The 21093-nt window shown below is 46.1% G+C and overlaps 1 protein-coding gene across 1 annotated transcript in view; it reads left to right on the top strand.

Annotated features, from left to right (window-relative positions):
• The window catches only part of Gipc2 (GIPC PDZ domain containing family member 2), a 72796-nt gene that overhangs the window by 34804 nt on the left and 16899 nt on the right, over window positions 1-21093 (top strand). Inside the window, exon 3 of the mRNA XM_021196729.2 lies at window positions 2472-2652. Coding sequence (XP_021052388.1) covers window positions 2472-2652 — 181 coding nt within the window. The remainder of the gene's footprint in view (window positions 1-2471; window positions 2653-21093) is intronic.

Genomic DNA, 21093 nt, shown 5'->3' with positions numbered 1-21093 from the left:
AGCCAGTGTTGCGCTCTCACATGCAGGGCATCTTTGTGAAACAGCCAGTGTTGCGCTCTCACATGCAGGGCATCTTTGGGTGCTCCTCTCCAGGGTTTGCCTTTCTGATTTCCTCCCTGTTTCTGCTCCACGTCTGTGGCCCACAGGTGCTCTGACTCTCTCTCTCCTGCTGCTGTACGACTTCTGGTGCCTGCTTTTCCCTCTCTGGCCCGGGCGCTCTCTGGCGACCTCTCTATCATCCTACAGTGTCTCATTGCTAATCTGACCTTTAATTCACAGGTAAGAGTCGTGCATCACTTCTAAGTCTTTTACATGATTAAGCTTATGTATTTCCTTATTTTAAATAAATTTATAACACATTAAAAAACCAAAAAATATATATGAGAACACCACAATTTGTTTTTGTAATTGATCAATAAAAAAAAAAAATAGGCTCCAGTGAACTAAGTTATCAATTAAGATTTAAAAAAAAAAAAAAAAGCCTAAATGCAGATTCTCAAATCCCTTATTGGGTTAAAAATGGTTATCTAACAGTGTATTTTATAGTTTTTTCTCCTTTAGATGTCAATCTTTTGTTTAACTTTGTTATTTTCTGCCACAGTTTAGAAATTAGATTTTTAAGTGATTGATTCTCTTCAGAATTCTTGGTGCCATCTAATGGATTTTACACCTCATAGTGAAACTGCATTACAGGCACATTATAGAGAATTAAGACTTAATAAACTATATGAAGGCACAGGCTCCCCTTATTTAGGAGCCAGATGCAGGGGGATTGCAAGTTGCAGGCTAGCCTGGGCTACTTAGAGAGACTGTGTCTCTAAAAGCCGAAGGTCAACAAAACTGAGGCTCTCAAGATGATGCAGTAGGTAAAGGTGTTTGCTGCGAAGCCTGCTGAGCTGAGTTAACTCCTCAGGACACACATGGAGAAAGGGGAGCTCTGGCTGCTGAGAGTCGTCATCTGACTTCCACAGACATGCCACGGCACTCCCGTATATGTGTGCTCGCACACAGACACATAGGCACACAGATATACAGACACACAGACAGACATAGGCACAGACACACAAGCACAGAGAGATAGACACAGACACACAGGCACAGAGAGACAGACACAGACACACAGGCACAGGCACAGGCACAGACAAACAGACATACAGGCACAGACAGACACAGAGATACAGACACACAGGCACAGACAGATAGACACAGAGATACAGACACACAGGCACAGACATACAGTCAGAGACACACAGGCACAGACAGACAGACAGTCACAGACACACAAGCACAGAGAGACAGACACAGACACACAGGCACAGGCACAGACAGACAGACACACAGGAACAGACAGATAGACACAGAGATANAGACACACAGGCACAGACATACAGTCAGAGACACACAGGCACAGACAGACAGACAGACACAAACACAGGCACAGGCAGACAAACAGAGACACAGACAGACAGACAGAGACACACAAGTACACACAGGCACACAGGCATAGACAGACAGATACAAACACACAGACACAGACACACAAACACACATAGGCACACAGGCACAGACAGACAGACACAAACACACAGGCACAGACAGACAGACACAGACAGACAGACAGACACAGACACACAAGCACACACAGGCACACAGGCACAGACAGAGACACATACAAATAAACAAATGTAATAAACATGTAAAAAACAAAAGAATACCCTCATCAATTAGTTTGCAGTCAGTTCTTCCCTGGGCCTGTGCCTCTCCCATTTAAAATGCATCAATGGAAATCAACAGGGTGACCCTTCCCTCACTGATGGACGCAAAGCTCAGTCTCACCGACTCCTGAAACGTTAGCCATGCTTGCCACTCAGTGGACGTTGGTCTCCTCGGCTGTAATCACAGCGTTCCTTAAGACTTTGCATTTGTAACAGGTTTAAGCACAAAGCTACTAGATGTCTCTTGTTGAAATTGTTTAAAAAAGAAGACCCGTGTATCATGGAGCAGAAGAGATATCTCAGTGGTTAAGGGCACTTGTTGCTCCTCCAGGGGACATGTTTGGTTTCCAGCACCGCAGTCCTCTGTAACTTTATCGGCGGGGGATCTGATGCCCTCTGAAGAATCTCACAGGGGTTTAGAAGGATGTGACATGGCAGGTGTGAACATGCTTACTTTGCAGTGCTGCGTGTACACGGACAGGGTGTGCAGAGGGAAGAGCGGTGTCTCAACCTTCTTAGGGGACTGGGTTGGAGGATGCTGGGAAAGATGTCCAGAGGAGATGGTGGCTGTGAGCTAGCTGAATTCTGAATGGAAGGAAGATGAAGACTAGGTGGAGATAGGACGTTTGTTCTTTCTCGCTTCACCTTCTGTCCCTAAGTGAGCATTAAACTATATTGTAAATACGTCAGCAGGAGCCCAAGAGGTAACGGCACACAGTTCCACGTGATATCACCACTGATTTTTCTCTCTTTCAGAGAATTAAAGATGGCAGCACCATTGACTCAGTTAAAACGATCTGTGTGGGGGATCATATCGAATGTATAAATGGAGAAAATATTGTCGGGTGGCGTCACTTTGAAGTCGCTAAGAAGTTAAAGGAATTGAAAAAGGAGGAACTCTTCACTTTGCAGTTAATAGAGCCCAAGAAGGCATTTGGTAAGTCAAGCCTGTGTGTGTGTGTGTGTGTGTGTGTGTGTGTGTGTGTGTGTGTGTGTGTGAGACAGACAGACAGACAGACAGACAGATAAAAGAGAAACTATTTTTTTCCCCTTGTTTATCTAAGAGGCAGGATACTGTCCTATGGGGCTGTGTGCTTTTAGCATACCATCTAGTCTACTGTATTGAACTACGGAAGAACACAGAATATTACAGACGGCATTACTTAGAAGGAACGTAACTCTGGAAGGGAGAAGAAAGTTTTCCATTGAAGAATCTTTTTTCTAAACAAAGTTCTGCAGAGTCAGATGTCCAGGGATGGAGCTGGAGGCGGGGCTGTGCCAACGGATGTTGTATTGTTTCTCTGTGCTGAGCAGAGAGATTTCTGACGGGGCTCTTCAAACCACAATCGTTTCCCAGGGACCCAAGCAGCAGAGGGTGGCTTCTTACAGATGGACGTGGTACTTAGCACAGTCATCCGCTCTGTTTCACAGACTCAGAACACTTTCTTCTTGACATTTAGAGTTTGGGACGTCATGAAGTGACTCCCTCTTTCTTGTCACATCTGGTTTTAGCCACAACAGCTGTGTCTCAACTCTTTCAGAAAGCCTCCAGGGCCATTCCATGGTGTGAGAATGTGCCAGCTTCTCTTGCTACAGTGCACTGCTTTAATGTGGGAAGTCCTCATGCACAGCAGTGCTAAAACATCTTCAGCAGGATCATCTGGGCCTGTCCTGACTCATCCCTGACCTCGCCCCCACACACCCTGTGTTCTTGCTGATGCCTCCATAACACAAATATTTCTTCTACCTCGTCTCTAACGTCGTTTCCTCGGGGCAACGGATGGAATTACATGTTGCCCTCCCCCTTCCAGTGAGCGACAGGTCACCTCTGAGTCCATGGAATTTGGAAGTACTCTCTGTTACCAAATGACTCTTTGTCAGTTGATATAAATGCAGTGGGAATTGTGTTGTATGTAGGAGACGGTTCCACTGGAAGGTGAGAGGAGGATGTTTGCAGCCTCATTGCTTCTCAGGGACCATGGTAGGAGCTCTAAGTGGTGCTGCCAGACTCCTGCCTGTGCATCAGCACCTATGCCTTTCTCCTCTCAAGATGGCAAGGCATGCCCAGGCCTCCCTGAAGCAGCCCCTTTCCACACTGCTCTTCCGATGTTTGCTCTTTACACTGATGGGAGTTGGGGGCTCACATACATTGTCTTACACAATGTAGACCCTTTGTAAAGCAAAGCTAGTCTCTGTATAACTTAAGAAATCGAACTCCTTCTTATGTTTATCTCCAACACTGTTTTCGTTAGGGTTTTATTGTTGCGAAGAGACGTGATAGCCACCTCTTATAGAGGGAAACATTTAATTGGGTCTGGCTTACAGTTTCAGAGGTTCAGTCCATTATCATCGCGGTGGGAAGCATAGCAGCATGCAGGCAGACAAGGTGCTCCGTCTTGATCTGCAGGCAACAGAAGGAGATTGTCCCACTGGGAATGGCTTGAGCATACATGAGACCTCAAAGCCTGCCTCTGCAGTGACACACTTCCTCCAACAAGGCCACACCTCCTAATAGTGCCATTTCCCATTGGCCTTTGGGGACCAGTTACATTCAAACTACCACAAACACAGTCTGTCTTCCAGAGTTAATCTTTTTATATTTTTTCTATTGTGTGCACTTTAGTTATTGTAGATGTTTTTGGTTTTGTGTTGCTTTCAAATTCACTATATATTGGAAGATGATCTTGAACTCCTGATCTGGAATTAAGGTATCTACCATTATATTCAACTATTGTATACATGGAAACCCTTGGAGTCCCTGTTTCTATATGGGGCATTGTTAATTTGGGTGCCAGATTACTGATAGTTTTGAGTCTTACAAGAGTTGTTGTGCTTAGTCATATTGTTCTATTGGTTAAACCTTGTTTTCCTCCTTCAGAATCAGAAACATGCAATAAATATACTTATGTGCTCAGCCTCTCTAGAACCTTCTCTAGAACCTCATGGAGTCCGTGGACACACTGAGGAAAAGCCCCTGAGTAGGGTTTTTCTAACAGGAAGATATTTAGTTAGAGACCACACTACGTTGGTGTGGGGTTGGGATATTTGCAGGTTGATTTTGGAGCAGTGACTGGCTTTTACCCTGTGAGCTGATGGTCTGCAGGTATTTTTCCCTTCAGTGGCTGATCCTTTACTGTGGCCGCAGCCTGGGGTCTCTCTCAGAAGGAAGCCCCTTCCCTCAGCCGCCTTCTGACGCTGGGTTCTTGCTGCTCTGCTTTTTGTCCCTGGAATAAAGTAAAGTTATTTGTTCTTTCTCTGGCTTTTCCCCAACATGTAGTCTTTGTCAGGTAGGCAGGTCTCCTGGTTCTTTTGGTACCAATCTTATCATCTGTGTGTTTCCTTCTTTTCTTTGTGCGTTTTCTATAACTATCATTGACTTATAACCAGGAACAAATTCCTTTCCTTTCCTTTCCTTTCCTTTCCTTTCCTTTCCTTTCCTTTCCTTTCCTTTCCTTTCCTTTCCTTTCCTTTCCTTTCCTTCCCCCCTCTCTCTTTCTCTCTCTCGTTCTTTCTTTCTCTCATGTCTTAGTCAAAGTTTGGTTGCTATGAAGAGACACCATGATTATGGCAATTCTTATAAAAGAAAGCATTTGATTAGAGCTGGCTTATGGTTTCAGAGTTTTATTCTATTATCATCATGGCAGGGAGCATGGCAGCACTCAGGCAAAAATAGCCAAGAGTTCTACATCTGGATCTGCAGGCAACCAAACACCTGGCCTGGCTTGGGCTCACCTCAAAGCCCTCCGCCAGTGACACACTTCCTCCAATAAGGCCACACCACCCAATCCTTCTCAAGTAGGGCCACTGCCTTAACATTCAAACATATGAATCTATAGGGGCCATTCTTATTGAAGCCATCATAGTGATGAATGAAAAAAAAACCTTCCATTGCCTGTTCTTGAACCATATATGAAGTTCTTGAATTCTCTGTCTAGAATATACTAATATTCTAGCTTTTATCTGGTCTTGGTAGATGTCAAGAATATACTGGTACATTTCTTTCAACAGGTACCTTCTGAGCCATTGGTGGGAGCTGGTTTTAGAGTGCTAGGAAATAATATTGGCCATTTATTGATAGCTTACCATATACCATCTCTGGACTATATATCTCTGGTATATGCTAAGATCCACATGTACAAGCTCCTATCTAGTGAGATGAGATGAACATGAAAATAAGTCAAGTGAACAGTTGGTGTTGAGGTGCTAAATACACTAGAGTGTTAAATCGGAATAAGGTGTTGAGGGAAAGCTCTGGGAGGGAGGGAGGGAGGGGGAAGGGAGGGAGGGATGGGGGATCGAGGGNCATCTCTGGACTATATATCTCTGGTATATGCTAAGATCCACATGTACAAGCTCCTATCTAGTGAGATGAGATGAACATGAAAATAAGTCAAGTGAACAGTACGAGTAGAGAATGAATTATCTACAAAAAAGTAATTGAAAATACAACATAAAGACAAAGACAGACTTGGGAGGGAGGGAGGGGGAAGGGAGGGAGGGATGGGGGATCGAGGGAGGGAGGGAGGGAGGGAGGGAGGTGCACATGCTGGCAATGTTCCTTCTTTTGGTTATAGCTCCAGCCCAGGAAAAATCCTGAGAGAAGGGTTTTGAGCTACATCTGAGAGGTGACCAGGTGCTTGCTCTGTACACTTATTGGAGAAAGGTGACCCAGGGAACAGGAGCAGAATGGGCTCAGTATGTGCCATTGTGTATTTGAGAATGCTGCACACACCAGTGTGTTGGAAATGAAAACCAAGTGTCAGGAAGGTCTACATTATCAAAACCCTGATCTGTGAAGACAGAGAGTGGTCCATGGAGAACCCAGGATGGGGTATAAGAGGCAGTAGCATGATGGGCCCTGGATTTCAGAATGATAATTGAGATTGTACCACATGAACAGATAGGATTTGACGTTGAAGTCAGGAAATCAGAGAGATCATACTGCATTCGCTGTATCCTGAACTAAGGCTGGTCCCACAGGTGTAGAGAGGAGAAATGGCTTGGAGGAACAGCTAACGCTGTGAGGAACCATTTATAGATACTATTCTCACCGTGGGACAGACTTGGCTGCTTATAAGATTGTTAGAGTGGGTTATTTATACCGCTAAGTAGGCAAATGCCACAAGACATGGTTCCGGGGACAATCCCAGGGCATACTAAACACCCTACAACTGAGCTACCTCCCCAGCCCAAGACAGAATTTTTATTTTGAGAGTTGACTGTTGAATGTTTATTGCATATTCCTAAATGTTATGAAGGTTACACTGTAAACTGTTGAATGCAGAGGTAAAGGAATAAGACATTGCAAATAGTCAATAGATTTGTGGGTTGGCTGAGGGATTCTTTGAGATGAGGTGAGATGGGGAAGACGTAGAAAGGAAACAGGGAAGAGAGATGGGAAGTATAGTTTGGGATCTCATGTGTTTGAAATCTATGAAGACAGTTCAGTTGTGTGAGGCAGTGGGCATTGAGAACTGAAGCCTAGAAGAAGGGTTTTATGAACGACTGAACTCTAATACTCTGGGGGAAAAATCTATTCATTCAGCGTGAAGACAAAGGACAGAAAACGGAGCTTCATGGGAAATGCCAGCATTCTCGCAGCAGAAGGAAAAGGAGCTAGCACTATAAAATGTATCCTTGGGATCTTTTGCGCTCGTCAGCAGTCCTGTCACTAGTAGGACCAGCCACAGTGTGTAGGCCACAAAATAGAGCTGAAAACACACCCTGTCTTAGGGTTTCCACTGGGTGCAGAGACACCGTGACCACGGCAACCCTTATAAAGGAAGGCATTTAATTGGGGCTGACTTATTGGTTCAGAGGTTCAGTCCATTGGTGGGAAGCATGGCAGCGTGCAGGCAGACATGGTGCCAGGAGGACCTGAGAGTTCTCTGTCTGGATCCACAGCAACAGGAAGAGAGCTGCGTTCGGCTTGTTGGCTTGGGCTCTTGAAATCTCAAACCCTAACCTCCCAGAGAGAGACACACTTCCTCCGACCGACCGTGCCACACCCACCCTGGCAGGGCACTCCTAATGACTCCTGCTGACACTCCCTGATGACTAAGCATTCAAATCTATGAGCTGGTGACTAAGCAGTCAAATCTATGAGCCTCTGGGGGTCGTACTCATTCAAACCACCAGAATGATCTTGAACCTTCTGACCCTTCTGCCCCTGCCTTCCAAGAGCTGGAGTCATAGCTGCATACTAATACGCTATTTCTGCAGGGCTGAGGATTCAAACCAGAGTCTCATGTGTGCTCCATAGCACTCTACTAACTGAGCTCCATTCCCGGCCCCAGGGAAAACTTTATCTGTTACAAACATGGGTCTGTTTCAGTTATGTATGTGTGTTTGTGTTTATTAATAGTACACGTTATACATTAGCGAGAATCCATTTCTCATGGAGAGTCACAGCAGAACCACAGCACCGAAAGCTTCATGGCGGAGGACTTCCCTGTTGCAAGGGCGAGGTGACACTCTCCCCATACCTGACGTGCTTTCCCCTGGTTAGCTGCTGTCTGATCCGCTTTTCTTTCTTGAGCTGGAGCCTTCTATGCCCTTGTCATGGCAGCCTTCCAGCCCTTATCACGTGCTGGCTGCAACGTCTCTAAAGATATTTTTTTAGGGCCTGGCTCATTTCCTTTCTCCTTGTGCCAGTCTAAAGGGACATAGCTTTCACAATGAGCTCAACCCCTGCTCATTGAAAACCCAGACTGTCCTTAGCTGTGAAACCCAGTTGACCGTTGAAATGACTCTTGAAACCAGACCAGACCGACCGGTTCTTTTTCCCAGGGGAACCTTTGAACTCTAGTGGGCATAACTACTGGGGCTAAGGGCCTTTGTGTTTGGCTTAAATGAGTCTTAACTTTGTTATCCTGGGGATATGTGACTTTTACCCTTTGAGATAGGAGGCTCCCAGAAGGAGAGCTGTGTTTTCCAAGTCAGAAGGGGAGTTGGGAGGAAACGGTTTCCTCTTAAGACATCTGGGGGTTAGATTTTTTTGGGGGGGGGGTGGTATTTAGGTTTTGTAGCAGGTCTGCTTTTAAAGGCTTCCTTTCTGTGACATGTACACATCAGAATGGGATGTTAAGTATGTGGAACAGTGTGGTTAGCCCTTGGAGTGACACAGCGGGAGATGATGCAGCCCTGCATCAGCTCGCTAAGCTTTTCAAATGCTGCCCTAAAAACCTGAGGAGAAAAATGCTCCTTCCATCACACAACTTCCTAAACTTCAAACACTAAAAAAAAACAGCCCCTGCATTGCCTTCCTCCTCTCCCTTCTTAGGATCTCACTATGTAGCCCTGGCTGGCCTGCTGCTCACTATGTAGACCAGGCTGGCCCCAGTTTTGCAGAGCCAATTCCCTGGCTTCTGCTTCCTAAGTGCTCGCTTGTATTACAGAGACGTTACACAGATCTTCAGAAGGTGATGTCGACTATTCATGCTACATTTAGTGTGAGAAATTCAACTACAAATACTTTGGGTGGTTCGTTGTATTCTCTGGGCTCTACAAACTACCCTGGACAAATACGAAATAACTGACAGGAGATGAGGTGAATACTTAGGTCTGTCACTCTGCTAGGTGCTGAGTGTGTGATCATGAGTGAATGTCTTAACCTTTCTGCGCCTTGGCTTCCCTACCCCCAAAGTAAAGATGCCGATAGACTTGGCCACATCAGTCTGTTGTGAAGACTACACTGGAAAAGTGCTACAGTAGTCCTTGATACACCGCATCTTCAATAATAGTTAGCTGTTATCACAGGTTAAGCATCCCTTACCTCAAAATCTAAAATCAGAAACGTTTCCTAACTGCCAGTTTCTGAGCATCAGGCCTGACTAGGAATGGAAAATCCTATACCTGACCCAATGGGTTAGGCCACAGTAAGAACACAGGTGCACCAAAAATAATGTTCACGGTGGCCTTCGGGTTGTGAGTTAGAGGTATATGAAATGCCAATGAAGCTCAAATGTCCCAGGATACCCCATTAGCCACAGGTAGCTGTCCCCAGATCTGAAAACTTGATAGCTGAAACACTTCTGTCCCCAAGATTTCAGACAAGGACCCTTCAGCCTGTGCAGTCACTGCAAGGACTTTTCTGCAAGGAGTAATTTTAGCAACAGAGGAACTTACAGGACACAGGGACAGCAGAGCGGGTGAGAACAGACGCTTGTTAAAAACTGCTGCTGTCTCACCTCAGGTCATAGCAATATATCATGATGGCAGCGACCATTCACTTTTGTAAGGGATCTCTGCCTCTGTCTCTGTGTGTGTGTGATACATGTGTGAGGGGAACGTTCATGTGAGTGTGCTTTCCTTGTGGAGAGCAGAGGAGGACAGTGAGTATCTGTTATACACTCTGCCTTGTTTCTTAGACCAGGGTCTCTCACTGAACCCAAAGCTCACGGTTTCAGCGAGGCGAGCTGGTCGTTTGAGCTCCAGGGCTCTGCCTGTCTCTGTCCCCCAACCCTGGGGTTTGAGGTGTGTGCAGCCATGCTTAGCCTTCTTAAGTAGGTGCTGGGGATTTGAACGAAGCTCTTCATACTTAAATAGCAAGTGCTGTTATCCCCCGAGCCATCTCTCCCATCTACTTTTCTTTTTTTATACTCGAAATTCTATTTATTTATTTATTTATTATTATTTTCTTTATTTACATTTCAAATGCTATCCTGAAAGTTCCCTATACCCCACGCCCGCCCCTGCTCCCCTACCCACCCACTCCCACTACTTGGCCCTGGCCTTCCCCTGTGCTGGGTCATATAAAGTTTACAAGACCAAGGGGCCTCTCTTCCCAATGATGGCCGACTAGGCCATCTTCTGCTACATATGCAGCTAGAGACACGAGCTCAGGGGGTACTGGTTAGTTCATATTGTTTTATAAGCAAGAAACCGTCCAATCCCCACAGTCACTCCCAACTTAAAGCTGTTCCTCAGGGCCTCTGCGAGAAGGTCACAGTGACCAGAGCCTGCCTCCTGACTACTGCTATGCTGAGTCACCCTGTGCTGTCCCCAGGAGTTTCCATTTAGATAAAGAGGCAAATGCGCTAAGAAGCTACTAATCTTACTAATAGCAACAACACTTACTGGATGTGTGACTGAAATACGATGAAGGGAAGACAAAAACTCTGAGCCAAGGCTCTGGTGTTTGCATCTTTTCCTTGATTCTTTTTTTTTTTTTTTCCTTTCTTTTTCCTTTTTTAAAAATCCGTTATTCTATTTATTTTCAGTTCAAATGTTGTTTCCCCTCCACAAGCCCCCTAAACCCTCCCCTCCCCCTGCCTCTATGAGGTGCTCCCCAACTTGCTCACCCACTCCTGACTCAACGCTCTAACATTCCTCTATCCTGGGTCATTAAGTCTCCACAGGACCAAGGGGTTCCCCTCAAAGTGATGCCAGATAGGGCAATCCTCTGCTACATATCCAGCTGGAGCCATGGGTACCCCCTGTGTATTCTTTGGTTGGTGGTGGTTTAGTCCTTGGGAGCTTTGGGGGATCTGGTTGGTTGATATTGTTGTTCTTTCTACGGGGTTGCAAACCCCTTCAGCTCCTTACAGTTCTTGCTCTAAGTTCTCTATTGGGGTCCCCACACTCAGTCTGATGTTTGGCTGTGTACATTTGCAGCTCTGGCGCAGCTTCTCAGGAGACAGCTATACCAGGCGCCTGTCAGTAAGTGCATCAGCAATAGTGTCTGGATTTAGTGTCTGCAGATGGGTGGCTCCTTAGGTGGGGCAGTCCCTGGATGGCCTTTTCTTCAGTCTCTGTTCTACACTTTGTCCCTGCGTTTCCTTATGACAAGAGGAATTCTGGATTAATATTTTTGAGGTGGGTGGGCGGCCCCACCCCTCCACCAGGGGCCATGCCTATCCACTGGATATGGTCTCTATAGGTTCTATCTCCCATTTGTTGGGTATTTCGGCTAATGCCCTCCCTGTTGGGTCCTGGGAACTTCTTGGGCCCAGGCATCTGGGACTTTCTAGTGGCTACCTTCAGTTTCCCTTCCCCACTGCTTCACACCTACTTTCAAATTCCCGAACCTCTATACTTCTCCCTGTCTCTTTCCATATCTGAACTGACCAGCCTTTCCCCCTCCCCCTCCTCTCGTGTGTTCTTTTGTACTGGGTTTCCTCACTCAGGATGATGTTTTCTAGTTCCATCCATTTGCCTGAGAATTTCATGAAGTCNTTGTTTTTAATAGCTGAGTAGTACTCCATCGTGTAAATGTACCACATTTTCTGTATCCATTTTTCCTTTCAGGGACATCTGGGTTGTTTCCAGCTTCCAGATTCTTATAAGCTCAGTGATATCTGGTGTTACATAACCCAGATTTCCCTCTTTCTCGTCTATAACATCTCTGAATTTTACACGGCTGATGCATGTGAAATATCTGGAACAGTACTTGAGTCACAGAGTCGGGAGCTGATGCTGTTATAGCCCCAGTCAGTTAATCCTCACACGATTCCAGGACGGCTTTTCCAGTGAATAAACTGAGTCTTGGGGTGGATTAATTACTCACTGAGTCACAGAGGGTGGAGAGGAAGTGTAGGGAGAGAGAAGTCTGGCCAGCTCTGAGGTGTTAAACAGTGTGTGTTCCTGCTTTAGAATATCCCACAGGCTCAGAGACTGCCGCACTGTGATGTAGACTGCACAGTTCATTCAGGAGCTGGGTGTAATAATAAATGTGATAATATATAAGTATACTACAATATAATATGTTTATGTAATAATATATACACATAATAATATATAAATGTATAAATCAATATGTAATAACACATAAATACTAAATTAATATAAATATAACACATGTGATTGGGTGGGAGTAAGTGGGAAGGCTGGGTGGAAACTTTCCCAAGAGGATGCCATGAGACAGACGGCCAGGCCTGGCTTGTGTCGATGTCAAGGACCGGAGAAAAGTACTGGGCCTCCTGACCAGATGATAACAGGGTGTCAGAACTGTGAGAGCGAGCAGTGGTTTTCCGAGAGACTTTCTTCACCCTGGCTTGGCTTGAAAGTGAACACAATGACTAGACAGGGTGGGACCAGGATCACTGAGAACGACCTTAAGCCTTTGGATTCTGGGATGCAAATAAAGTCCACCCAGACAAAACTAAGACAGATAAGTTTTCTCACGAAACCCACAGCTGGCGATTGGTGCACAAGAGCACGAGTTTGGTATTAGTAGGCGATCAAGAATCCTCTTTGACAATTATTTCTTTTCTTTTTAATTTTATTTATTTATTTATTTATTTATTTATTTATTTATTTATTTATTTATTTATTTATATGAGTATCCTGTAGCTGTCTTCAGACACACCAGAAGAGGGCATTGGATCCCATTACAGATGGTTGTGAGCCATCATGTGGTTGCTGGAACTTGAACTCAGGACCTCTGGAAGAGATCAGTGCTCTTAACCACTGAGCCGTCTCTCCAGCCCCTTATTTCTGTTTCTTTTTAAACCTTTAATAAAGATTATGTGTATAGTGTTTTGTCTGCATGTGTGTTTATGCCTGGTGCTTGAGGAGGCCAGAAGAGAGTATTGTATCTCCAGGAACTGGGGTTACAGCTGATGAGTGACCCAAGCCCTTGAGAGAGCAGCCAGGGCTTTTCACCACTGAGCCATCTCTCTAGGCCCTGCTTTGGCATTTCTTACGTATGGGATTGTGGACTGACGTTTAGAACACATTATGGAAATCTAATGGGCATTGTGAGAGGGGATGCGGGAGCAGGTGGGACTAGGCAAGAAAGAAGCTCCGTGGAAATCACACCTGAACTTGTCCTGGGAGGAGGGCAGGGTCTATTTGAAGGCAGGAGGGTTTGGGAGGTCCATGGCAGTGAAGAACACTGACCTTCAGGAGCCGCAGCAGGACAGTCAGCAAATGCTACTTAGAGTAATGTCAGGGAAGCTTGGAAGCCAGGCAGGGAACATGGGCTTTCTTTGGAGGCTAAGAGTGAGCTGGTTTTAAAAGTGACACAAAATGAAATTATAGCAATTAAGTCAGACTAGAGAAGACTAGAGAATATGCTAGGAATGGTGTTTCTCTGGCAGAGTAATAGAGAGGAGATGCTAAGAGCTTAGGGCCGTGACCGGCAGTGGGGATTCCAAGGAAGGAAAGAGGAACACTTCATCAGAAAAGGACTTCTCATTCTCCTACGTTGTCATCTCCGAGGTGTACTGCCCCAGTCTGCTAACCCAGCCCTGGGAGGTTCTAGCCTAGGATGTTGCCAGCCTCTGAGACTTGCTGCTGGATAAGCTCACTGCTTCCTAGTTCTGTCTGAACTCTGGCTGGCTGGTTCAACTCAGCTCTTCTGGCTCAAACTCCTCTCCCAGTTGACTGATTCAATCTGGTTTTCCTCTTGACCCCTGAATTGCTCTGCATGGCCTCAACTCTAGCAATCTTTTCTACTCTGGCTCCTTCTCATTCCCGTTTTTGTTCTGTCTTCACCTGTGTCTAGCTTGTTCTCTCTTCGGCATGTCACTGTAAAACTCTCTCTCTCTCTCTCTCTCAACTCTACTGTCCTGCTCTCTCAGAACTCTGCAGTCTCCTGTGCTGCACTCTCCTCTCCCGTACTGACTGTCTCTCAAGCAGCTCCCCTTTCCTCTCTCTTCTGTGAGAGCTGGGCAGATCCTATTCTGTCAGGTAATTTGACAAATCTCTGATTTGTCACTTTGCTACTCAATTAGACATCATTTTCAAACACAGGTGCTTCCTTCTACAAATTAACTTTCCTTCAGTGTTTGGGATTAAGGGTGTGTGTCTGCATTCCAGCCAGAGGGATTAAAGGTATATGCTAAGGGCCAAGTCACACCCTAACTAGAAACCACTTCTAGTATCTCCTTAACACTCTTAAGGGCAGAGCGGTAGGAGCTGGCTTGCTGATACCTAGGCCTATGGGCGGGAAGCCCATAACTCAATCTTACTCTCAAGGTTTCTGTCCTGGAAAGCTGGATGAAAGAATGGTGTTAAAATTAGAAATGGGGGCTGGAGAGATGGTTCAGTGGTTAAGAGCACTGACTGTTCTTCCAGAGGTCCTGAGTTCAATTCCCAGCAACCACATGGTGGCTCACAACCATCTGCAATGGGATCTGATGCCCTCTTCTGGTGTGTCTGAAGACAGGTACATTAAATAAATAAATAAATAAATAAATCTTTAAAAAAAATAAGAAATGGGCATTTGGGGTGTGGAAGGGGCTCTGGGGAAAGTTGGGGAGACTTTGGTTTTAGATCTATATTGCGTTTTATCTGTCATTGACAAACATTGTTTTGGTCAAGGTTTTAAAGTGCTTACAAGGACAAAATGGGGTTGTCATTAATGTTTAATGCAGTATAACTCATTCTGTCACAATGATTCTATGGAAGAAGATGAATGAAGGGGCCAGGTTGGCTTTAATGGGGCGTACTAAATGTTTGAGATGAATTCTAAGCAAAACTGGTCTAAACATTTCCAATGGAAGACTCAGCTGCTGAGTCACAGGGACTCTTTCTAAGCAAGCTGTAAACCCTTAGTAAAAACAAAAATTTGCCAGGTATGGTGTGGCAAGCATTTGAACCACAGTACTCAGGAGGTAGAGGCAGGCAGAGGGAGAGAGAGAGAAAGAGAGAGAGAGAGGGAGAGGGAGAGGGAGAGGGAGAGGGAGAGAGAGAGAAGTGCGGCTGGGGTGTAGAGTGTTTGCTTAGAATGCCCGACGTCTTAGGTTCGGTCCAGTACCACATAAACCAGGACTTTAAAAATCTCCAGCCTGTAATCTCATCGTGTAGGAGCTGAATGTAGTAGGATCAGGAATTCAAGATCACCTTTGACTACAAATTAAATTCAAGGCCAGTTTGGGTTACATGAGACCATGTTTCTAAATAAATAAAAATAAATAAATAAATAAACCAATAACCAAAAAGTTGTCAACTAGTTAAAAAGAGAAAAAGCTACAAGCACAGAATGTACATAGCACTCATGAATGCATCAGACATAATTGCTAACTCCCAGTTTAGAGCCTTGGCCTAGGGGAACGCCCTTCATGCCCAGCCCTTTGATCTGTGGCCAAGCATCCCAAGCAGCTCAGGGCTCACAGCAGTTGGAGGGAAGTTTTAGATGAATCATCCTGGGCAGGCAGAGAGAAAGCACAGAGTCACCCAGCTGGGCGGGACTGTGAAACTGCCCTCTCCTTGCTTCTGAAGTCTTTGACTTTGCAGAACCCACGGCTGGACGGACCGCTTTCTCTTCTGCTCTGCTCTGTCCTCTCGGCTGTTGGCTGTGGTCATCTCACCGTCTTTACCACTGGTGGCTGGGTGTCTGCTTAGACATCACTTTTAAAGCATGACACTGGCCCATGAACATGAAGCACAGGAGCCCTGTTGGGCCTTGAATAGTGTTAAGAACATGGATTCAGGGACTGGAGAGATAGTTCAGCAGTTAGGAGCACTGGCTGCTCTTCCAGAGGATCCTGGTTCAATTCCCAGCATCCACATGGCAGCTCACAAATGACTGTTACTCCAATTCCAAAGAACCCAATGCCCTATTCTGGCCTTGGAAATCACCTGCTCTCATGTGCACTGACTCCCCTTCTCTTCTCTCTCTCTCTCTCTCTCTCTCTCTCTCTCTCTCTCTCTCTCTCTCTCTCNCTCTCTCTCTCTCTCTCTCTCTCTCTCTCTCTCTCTCTCTCTCTCTCTCTCTCACACACACACACACACACACACACACACACACACACACAATGAATGCACATTCATGTGTGTGTATGTATGTATGTATGTATGTATGTATGTATGTATGTATAATTAAAAATAATCACGAGATTGTAGAGTTAACACAGCAGTTCTATAAAATGACACCACTTGGTTTCAATGCTGTGTAAACCTGCCCTCTTCCTGTGGAATAAACTGGTTGGTGGGGTCTGCTCCTAGTGAACCTGGTTTGTATTTGTCAGTCCCTGAGACTCCGTCCGTTCTGGGAACCCCGGGACAGAAAGCATCCCTGGGCTTGCAGCTTGGAGACTGTTGCAATGTTTTGCCAGGAAGCTCTGTCTCCTCCACCTTTCTCTGTTGTCCCACTCAAGATGGAGGCCACAGGGATGCTTGGCAGGTTAGGGGAGGGCTGTGTCCCTTTCTGGGATGGAGGGGTGTGTGTGGCCGAGGCCAGGGTTCTGGGATTACATTCCCTGGCTCTCCACAGCACTCTTCTTCCCTGTAAGGCCTCCCGCCAATGGGACCGCCTCTGGAGGATCTCCAGTGTGGGGCATCTGTGAGGGCCTTTGCTTGCATCTCTCTGTTTTGGGGAATCTGACTGGAGCCCTATTAGGCTTATCTACTGCTACTCTGAATTGAAGGGAGCCATTATATGTCTTTATTTAAGAGGGGTAAAAATATATGCTGATGAAGACAGAGAGAGAGAGAGAGAGAGAGAGAGAGAGAAGCCTGTTTCTGGTGTTTGGAGTGAACTGTTTGAACTTATGAAGAAGGACTTTCGTGTGTTTCCCATTTTCAGAAAGAGTATGAATGGCTTTGTTCTGGAGGGAGCAAAGCGCCTCCCTCCCCACCTCCTTCCCTCCCTCTCCACCTCCCTCCCTCCCTCCTTCCCACCCCCAGTACCCTTCACCCTCTCTCAAGCCACTGGGCAGCCACAGCAGTCTGCTAACAGGTGTAGGCTGCCAGGCCCAGAGTCCTTCCTGCATTAGCTCTGTGGGAGCCTGCTCAGCACTGGAGACGACATCCTGCTTACAGATAAGGATTTCACTCCTCAAGCTGTAGACGCCAACTCTGAGGATGCTAGCTTAGGTGTTCAGAGTCTAAAGTCCATGCTTCTAACCACTGCCTCTGGGTCACGGTGCAGATTTGACCAAAGGGCGATTGTCACACAGGGTAAACCATTACCCACGGCCATTAGAACATGGCTGTGAGCTATGACGTTGTGTGAAAACCAAGTGTCCCGTGGGGGCCGTCAGATCTCAGTGGAAAGTCCCCATTAGATGTTCCAAAAGGTCAGGGCAGTGGGCTTGGTGGCTCATGTCTGTAATCACAGTATTCAAGAGGCCGAGGCAGGAAGATCATTAGAGTTTGAAGCGGGCCTGTGCTATATAATGAGTTCCAACAGCTCACCCTGAGCTGGTAACAAGAAAAGAGAAAGAAAAAGAGAAAGAGAAAGAGAAAGAAAAAGAAAAAGAAAAAGAAAAAGAAAAAGAAAAAGAAAAAAATGGTTAAAGGGCCCGATCATATATTTTTGAGGAGTTAGAAAAATGAAATGAGCCCATATATTCAGCTGAAATTTAATGGGAAATATATTAAAAAATTACATCAGTTTTGACCTGTAAGAGATTAATTTCTTTTTTTCTATGTTACTAAAATACTGATTTTTTTTTCCTTCTCTTTCACTTTCTTTATAAATGGCTTCCAGCCATCTGGGATGCAACCCTTCCCTCTGGTCTCTTCTGTGCTTGTAAGACTGATTTTGCTCCGCTTTTCCTCATGGCTTCTGAAACTTAAACGGAAGTTCTAGGTAGATCCCAGGGTCTCAGGTGTGCCAGGCCCAGGTTCTGAGCCTTACCTCGCGCCCCGGACTCTCCTGACCGCTCCGGTAGAGTTCACTCCCTTTGTGCCTGCCTACCGTTTACTGACCTTTTCTTTGCCCCTGCCCTCAAGTGTGACGTCATACTCCAGGCTAAGTCCTTCGCGGGCAACGGGAGAGTGCTGCTTCCTCTTGCCACTGGCAACGGGAGAGTGCTGCTTCCTCTTGCCCCCGAGGATCCAAGGCACGTTGCTAATGCTTGTTCTGAGAACAAGCTTTCGAATCAGTTTTGTCTACACTGATTTCCCTGGGATTCACATCCTGGCTTTGGGGTGGGACTGGAGACAAACGCTTTCCTTCCCACCAGACAGCTAAGACGGAGTTTGTAGGCTTGCTAAAAACGCCAGCTGATAGTCACTAAAGCGATTCATGCCTGTAGGAATGCTGCACTTAAATTTGAAACATAAAAATGTACATTATTTTACTATTCTCGACCTAAAGGGGCTTTTATTCATTATCACCATCATCATTATTACTATTTTCATTCATCATTAGTCATTATTAGTGTGTATGTGGTATGCACGTGCCAGGGCACATTTATGGAGGGCAGAGGATGAGTCTGTGTCCTGTGGATGGGACTCGGGTTACCAGGCTCCCACAGCAACCATCCTTGTCCTTTAGCTCCTAAAAGGCCTTTTCTTTGGGTTGACCACACAAACCAGAGTGTGAAATCTCCCCTCCCCAGCTTACTTCATCCCTTCCTTCAGGTCTCATGTAGCCAGGGTTGGCCTTGAACTCTGATCTTCCTGCCTCTGGCTCCTGAGTGTAACCGCTGCCACACCTAACCGGACATCTTGCTTATATAATCACAACGTTAAGGAACACATGTGAGTTCTTTCATTAAAAAGAAGAGCCTGGTTTGTGAAATGACCATGGCTGTAATACTTTTGCCAATCTCCTAGGGCTACCCGCTTGCCTTTGTTTTTTTTTTTTCCAACTCTTACGAAGTTGCTCCGAAGCACTCAACCTAATTTTCGTGGTAATTATAGCTCCCCATGTCATCAGCTCGTGTTCTTTAAAATTAAATCACGTAACCAGAGTGACAGATATCACAGCTATGAGAAGGTTTGGGAGAAACACAGCTGTCTCTCGGTGACACTCCGTTCACTGCAGAGGCAGCCAGCCTCCCTAAGCTGGGGTGTTCTATGTTCTCAGTGATGGTGGCAGGCAGGTTTCCAATGAGAGAGGAGAAGGAGAGTCCTTGTGTGTGAGTGGAGTGACTTTACAGGTTGGGGCTGGTTACCAGATCTACAGTCTGAACCACGTCCTCTCCTAAGAAGCCTTGTGTCTACCCGTTTCTGTGAACTGATGGATTTAGGGCCTGGGTCTGGCTGCCCAGACATGCAGAGGTAGGCTATACTCCAAGTTCGGCCAGACTATCAATGTTCAGAATCTTTTAAACATTCCCCAAACATTAAACCTGTCTTCTCTTCCACCAGCCTCGCGGCGAGAGAGCCGGATCATCCTGCCTGTTTTCATGTAGGAACAAGTTGCCCTGTCCCTGAAACCTCCTCAAATCTTGGAAAAAGCCAGGCTGGGTGATGCCAGTCTGGAGGCTGTCAGAGCAGAGCTTAACTTCTGCTTTAGTGCCACCAAGTGGTAGGTTTGGAAGTGACACTCTCTGAGAAGACGCTAGCTGTCATAAAAACAAATGTTACCAGATAAGGAGAGTTTGGGGCAGTGACTCTTCGTGACACTCAGTGATGGGCGCAGGCCCTAAACAGCTACGACGACGAATAAGATACCAAGAGTGATAGAGATGGTCAGTGTGAGCTCCCCGCTCTGGTTGGGGAGGTGAGGGTCCTGCGGTGGCAGTCTGGGGGCATAGATGGGCAAACTGCCGTATATGGGCATCACAGACGGTTGTGAGCCTCCATGTGGTTGCTGGGATTTGAACTCAGGACCTCTGGAAGAGCAGTCAGTGCTCTTAACCGCTGAGCCATCTCTCCAGCCCATAATTTCCCTTCTAGACTCGAGGAGTGTTGTGGAGACTTGTCCTAGCTTCGTTTCTGTTGCTGTGATAAAATATCCTGGCAGAAAGTGGAGAACGCATTTATTTTAGCTCACAGTTCATGGCTATAGTCCATCACGGCAGGGCAGTGATGGAGACAGGAACTGAAGTCATTTCTCATCTACAGTCAGTGTGGACATGTTTACCATCCAGCTCAGGTTCTCACACCTACATTACCCAGGACTCGAACTCAAGGACTGGTGCCACACGCTTTCCGGCTGGGTCTTCTCCGGTCAGTTAACATGTCTGCAGGGCCAATCTGCTCTACGCAGTCTCTCACTAAGATTGTATCAAGTTGACAAGCCACCTCTCACAGGTATCCTCTGTAGAGGCAGGCTGAATTCACAGAGGGCAGAACATGCCTTTCAGAAGCTACACGCTCCAGCACTAGGGTCCTTCGCTTTGTAAACATGAGGTGCCTACTATTTGTTCAATGACTGCGGAGCTGGTTAATTTTCTAGGAGTAGATTTGTGCTCACGAGCCTTTAAGCAACACTGGTTGCAGCACATGCTAATACACACTCGGTTAGACGCATGTATGTAACACTAGAATAAAACACATGGGTGTTAAATGAGCAGTTCACTGTCTGCTCTGTAGGAAATTTTGTTTTAGAAACAAAGACTGCTGGGTAGGTGGCAGGGAGACACTGCGGTGGTGCTGGTGTGTGTGCTGTGTGCTGTTTGTGGCAGAATGAAGTGGAGCGATGTGGGCATGTGTGTGCTGCGTGTTTTCACACGGTAAACTTGAGTGTGGTGTGTGCACGCGTGTGTCTTGTTCACTTGCTGGTACCATCCAGCTAAGCCTGACTGCCCTGCTT

Source organism: Mus pahari, chromosome 4 (assembly GCF_900095145.1).
Source record: "Mus pahari chromosome 4, PAHARI_EIJ_v1.1, whole genome shotgun sequence".
NCBI lineage: Eukaryota > Metazoa > Chordata > Mammalia > Rodentia > Muridae > Mus > Mus pahari.
This window is presented reverse-complemented; position numbering and strand designations above follow the sequence as displayed.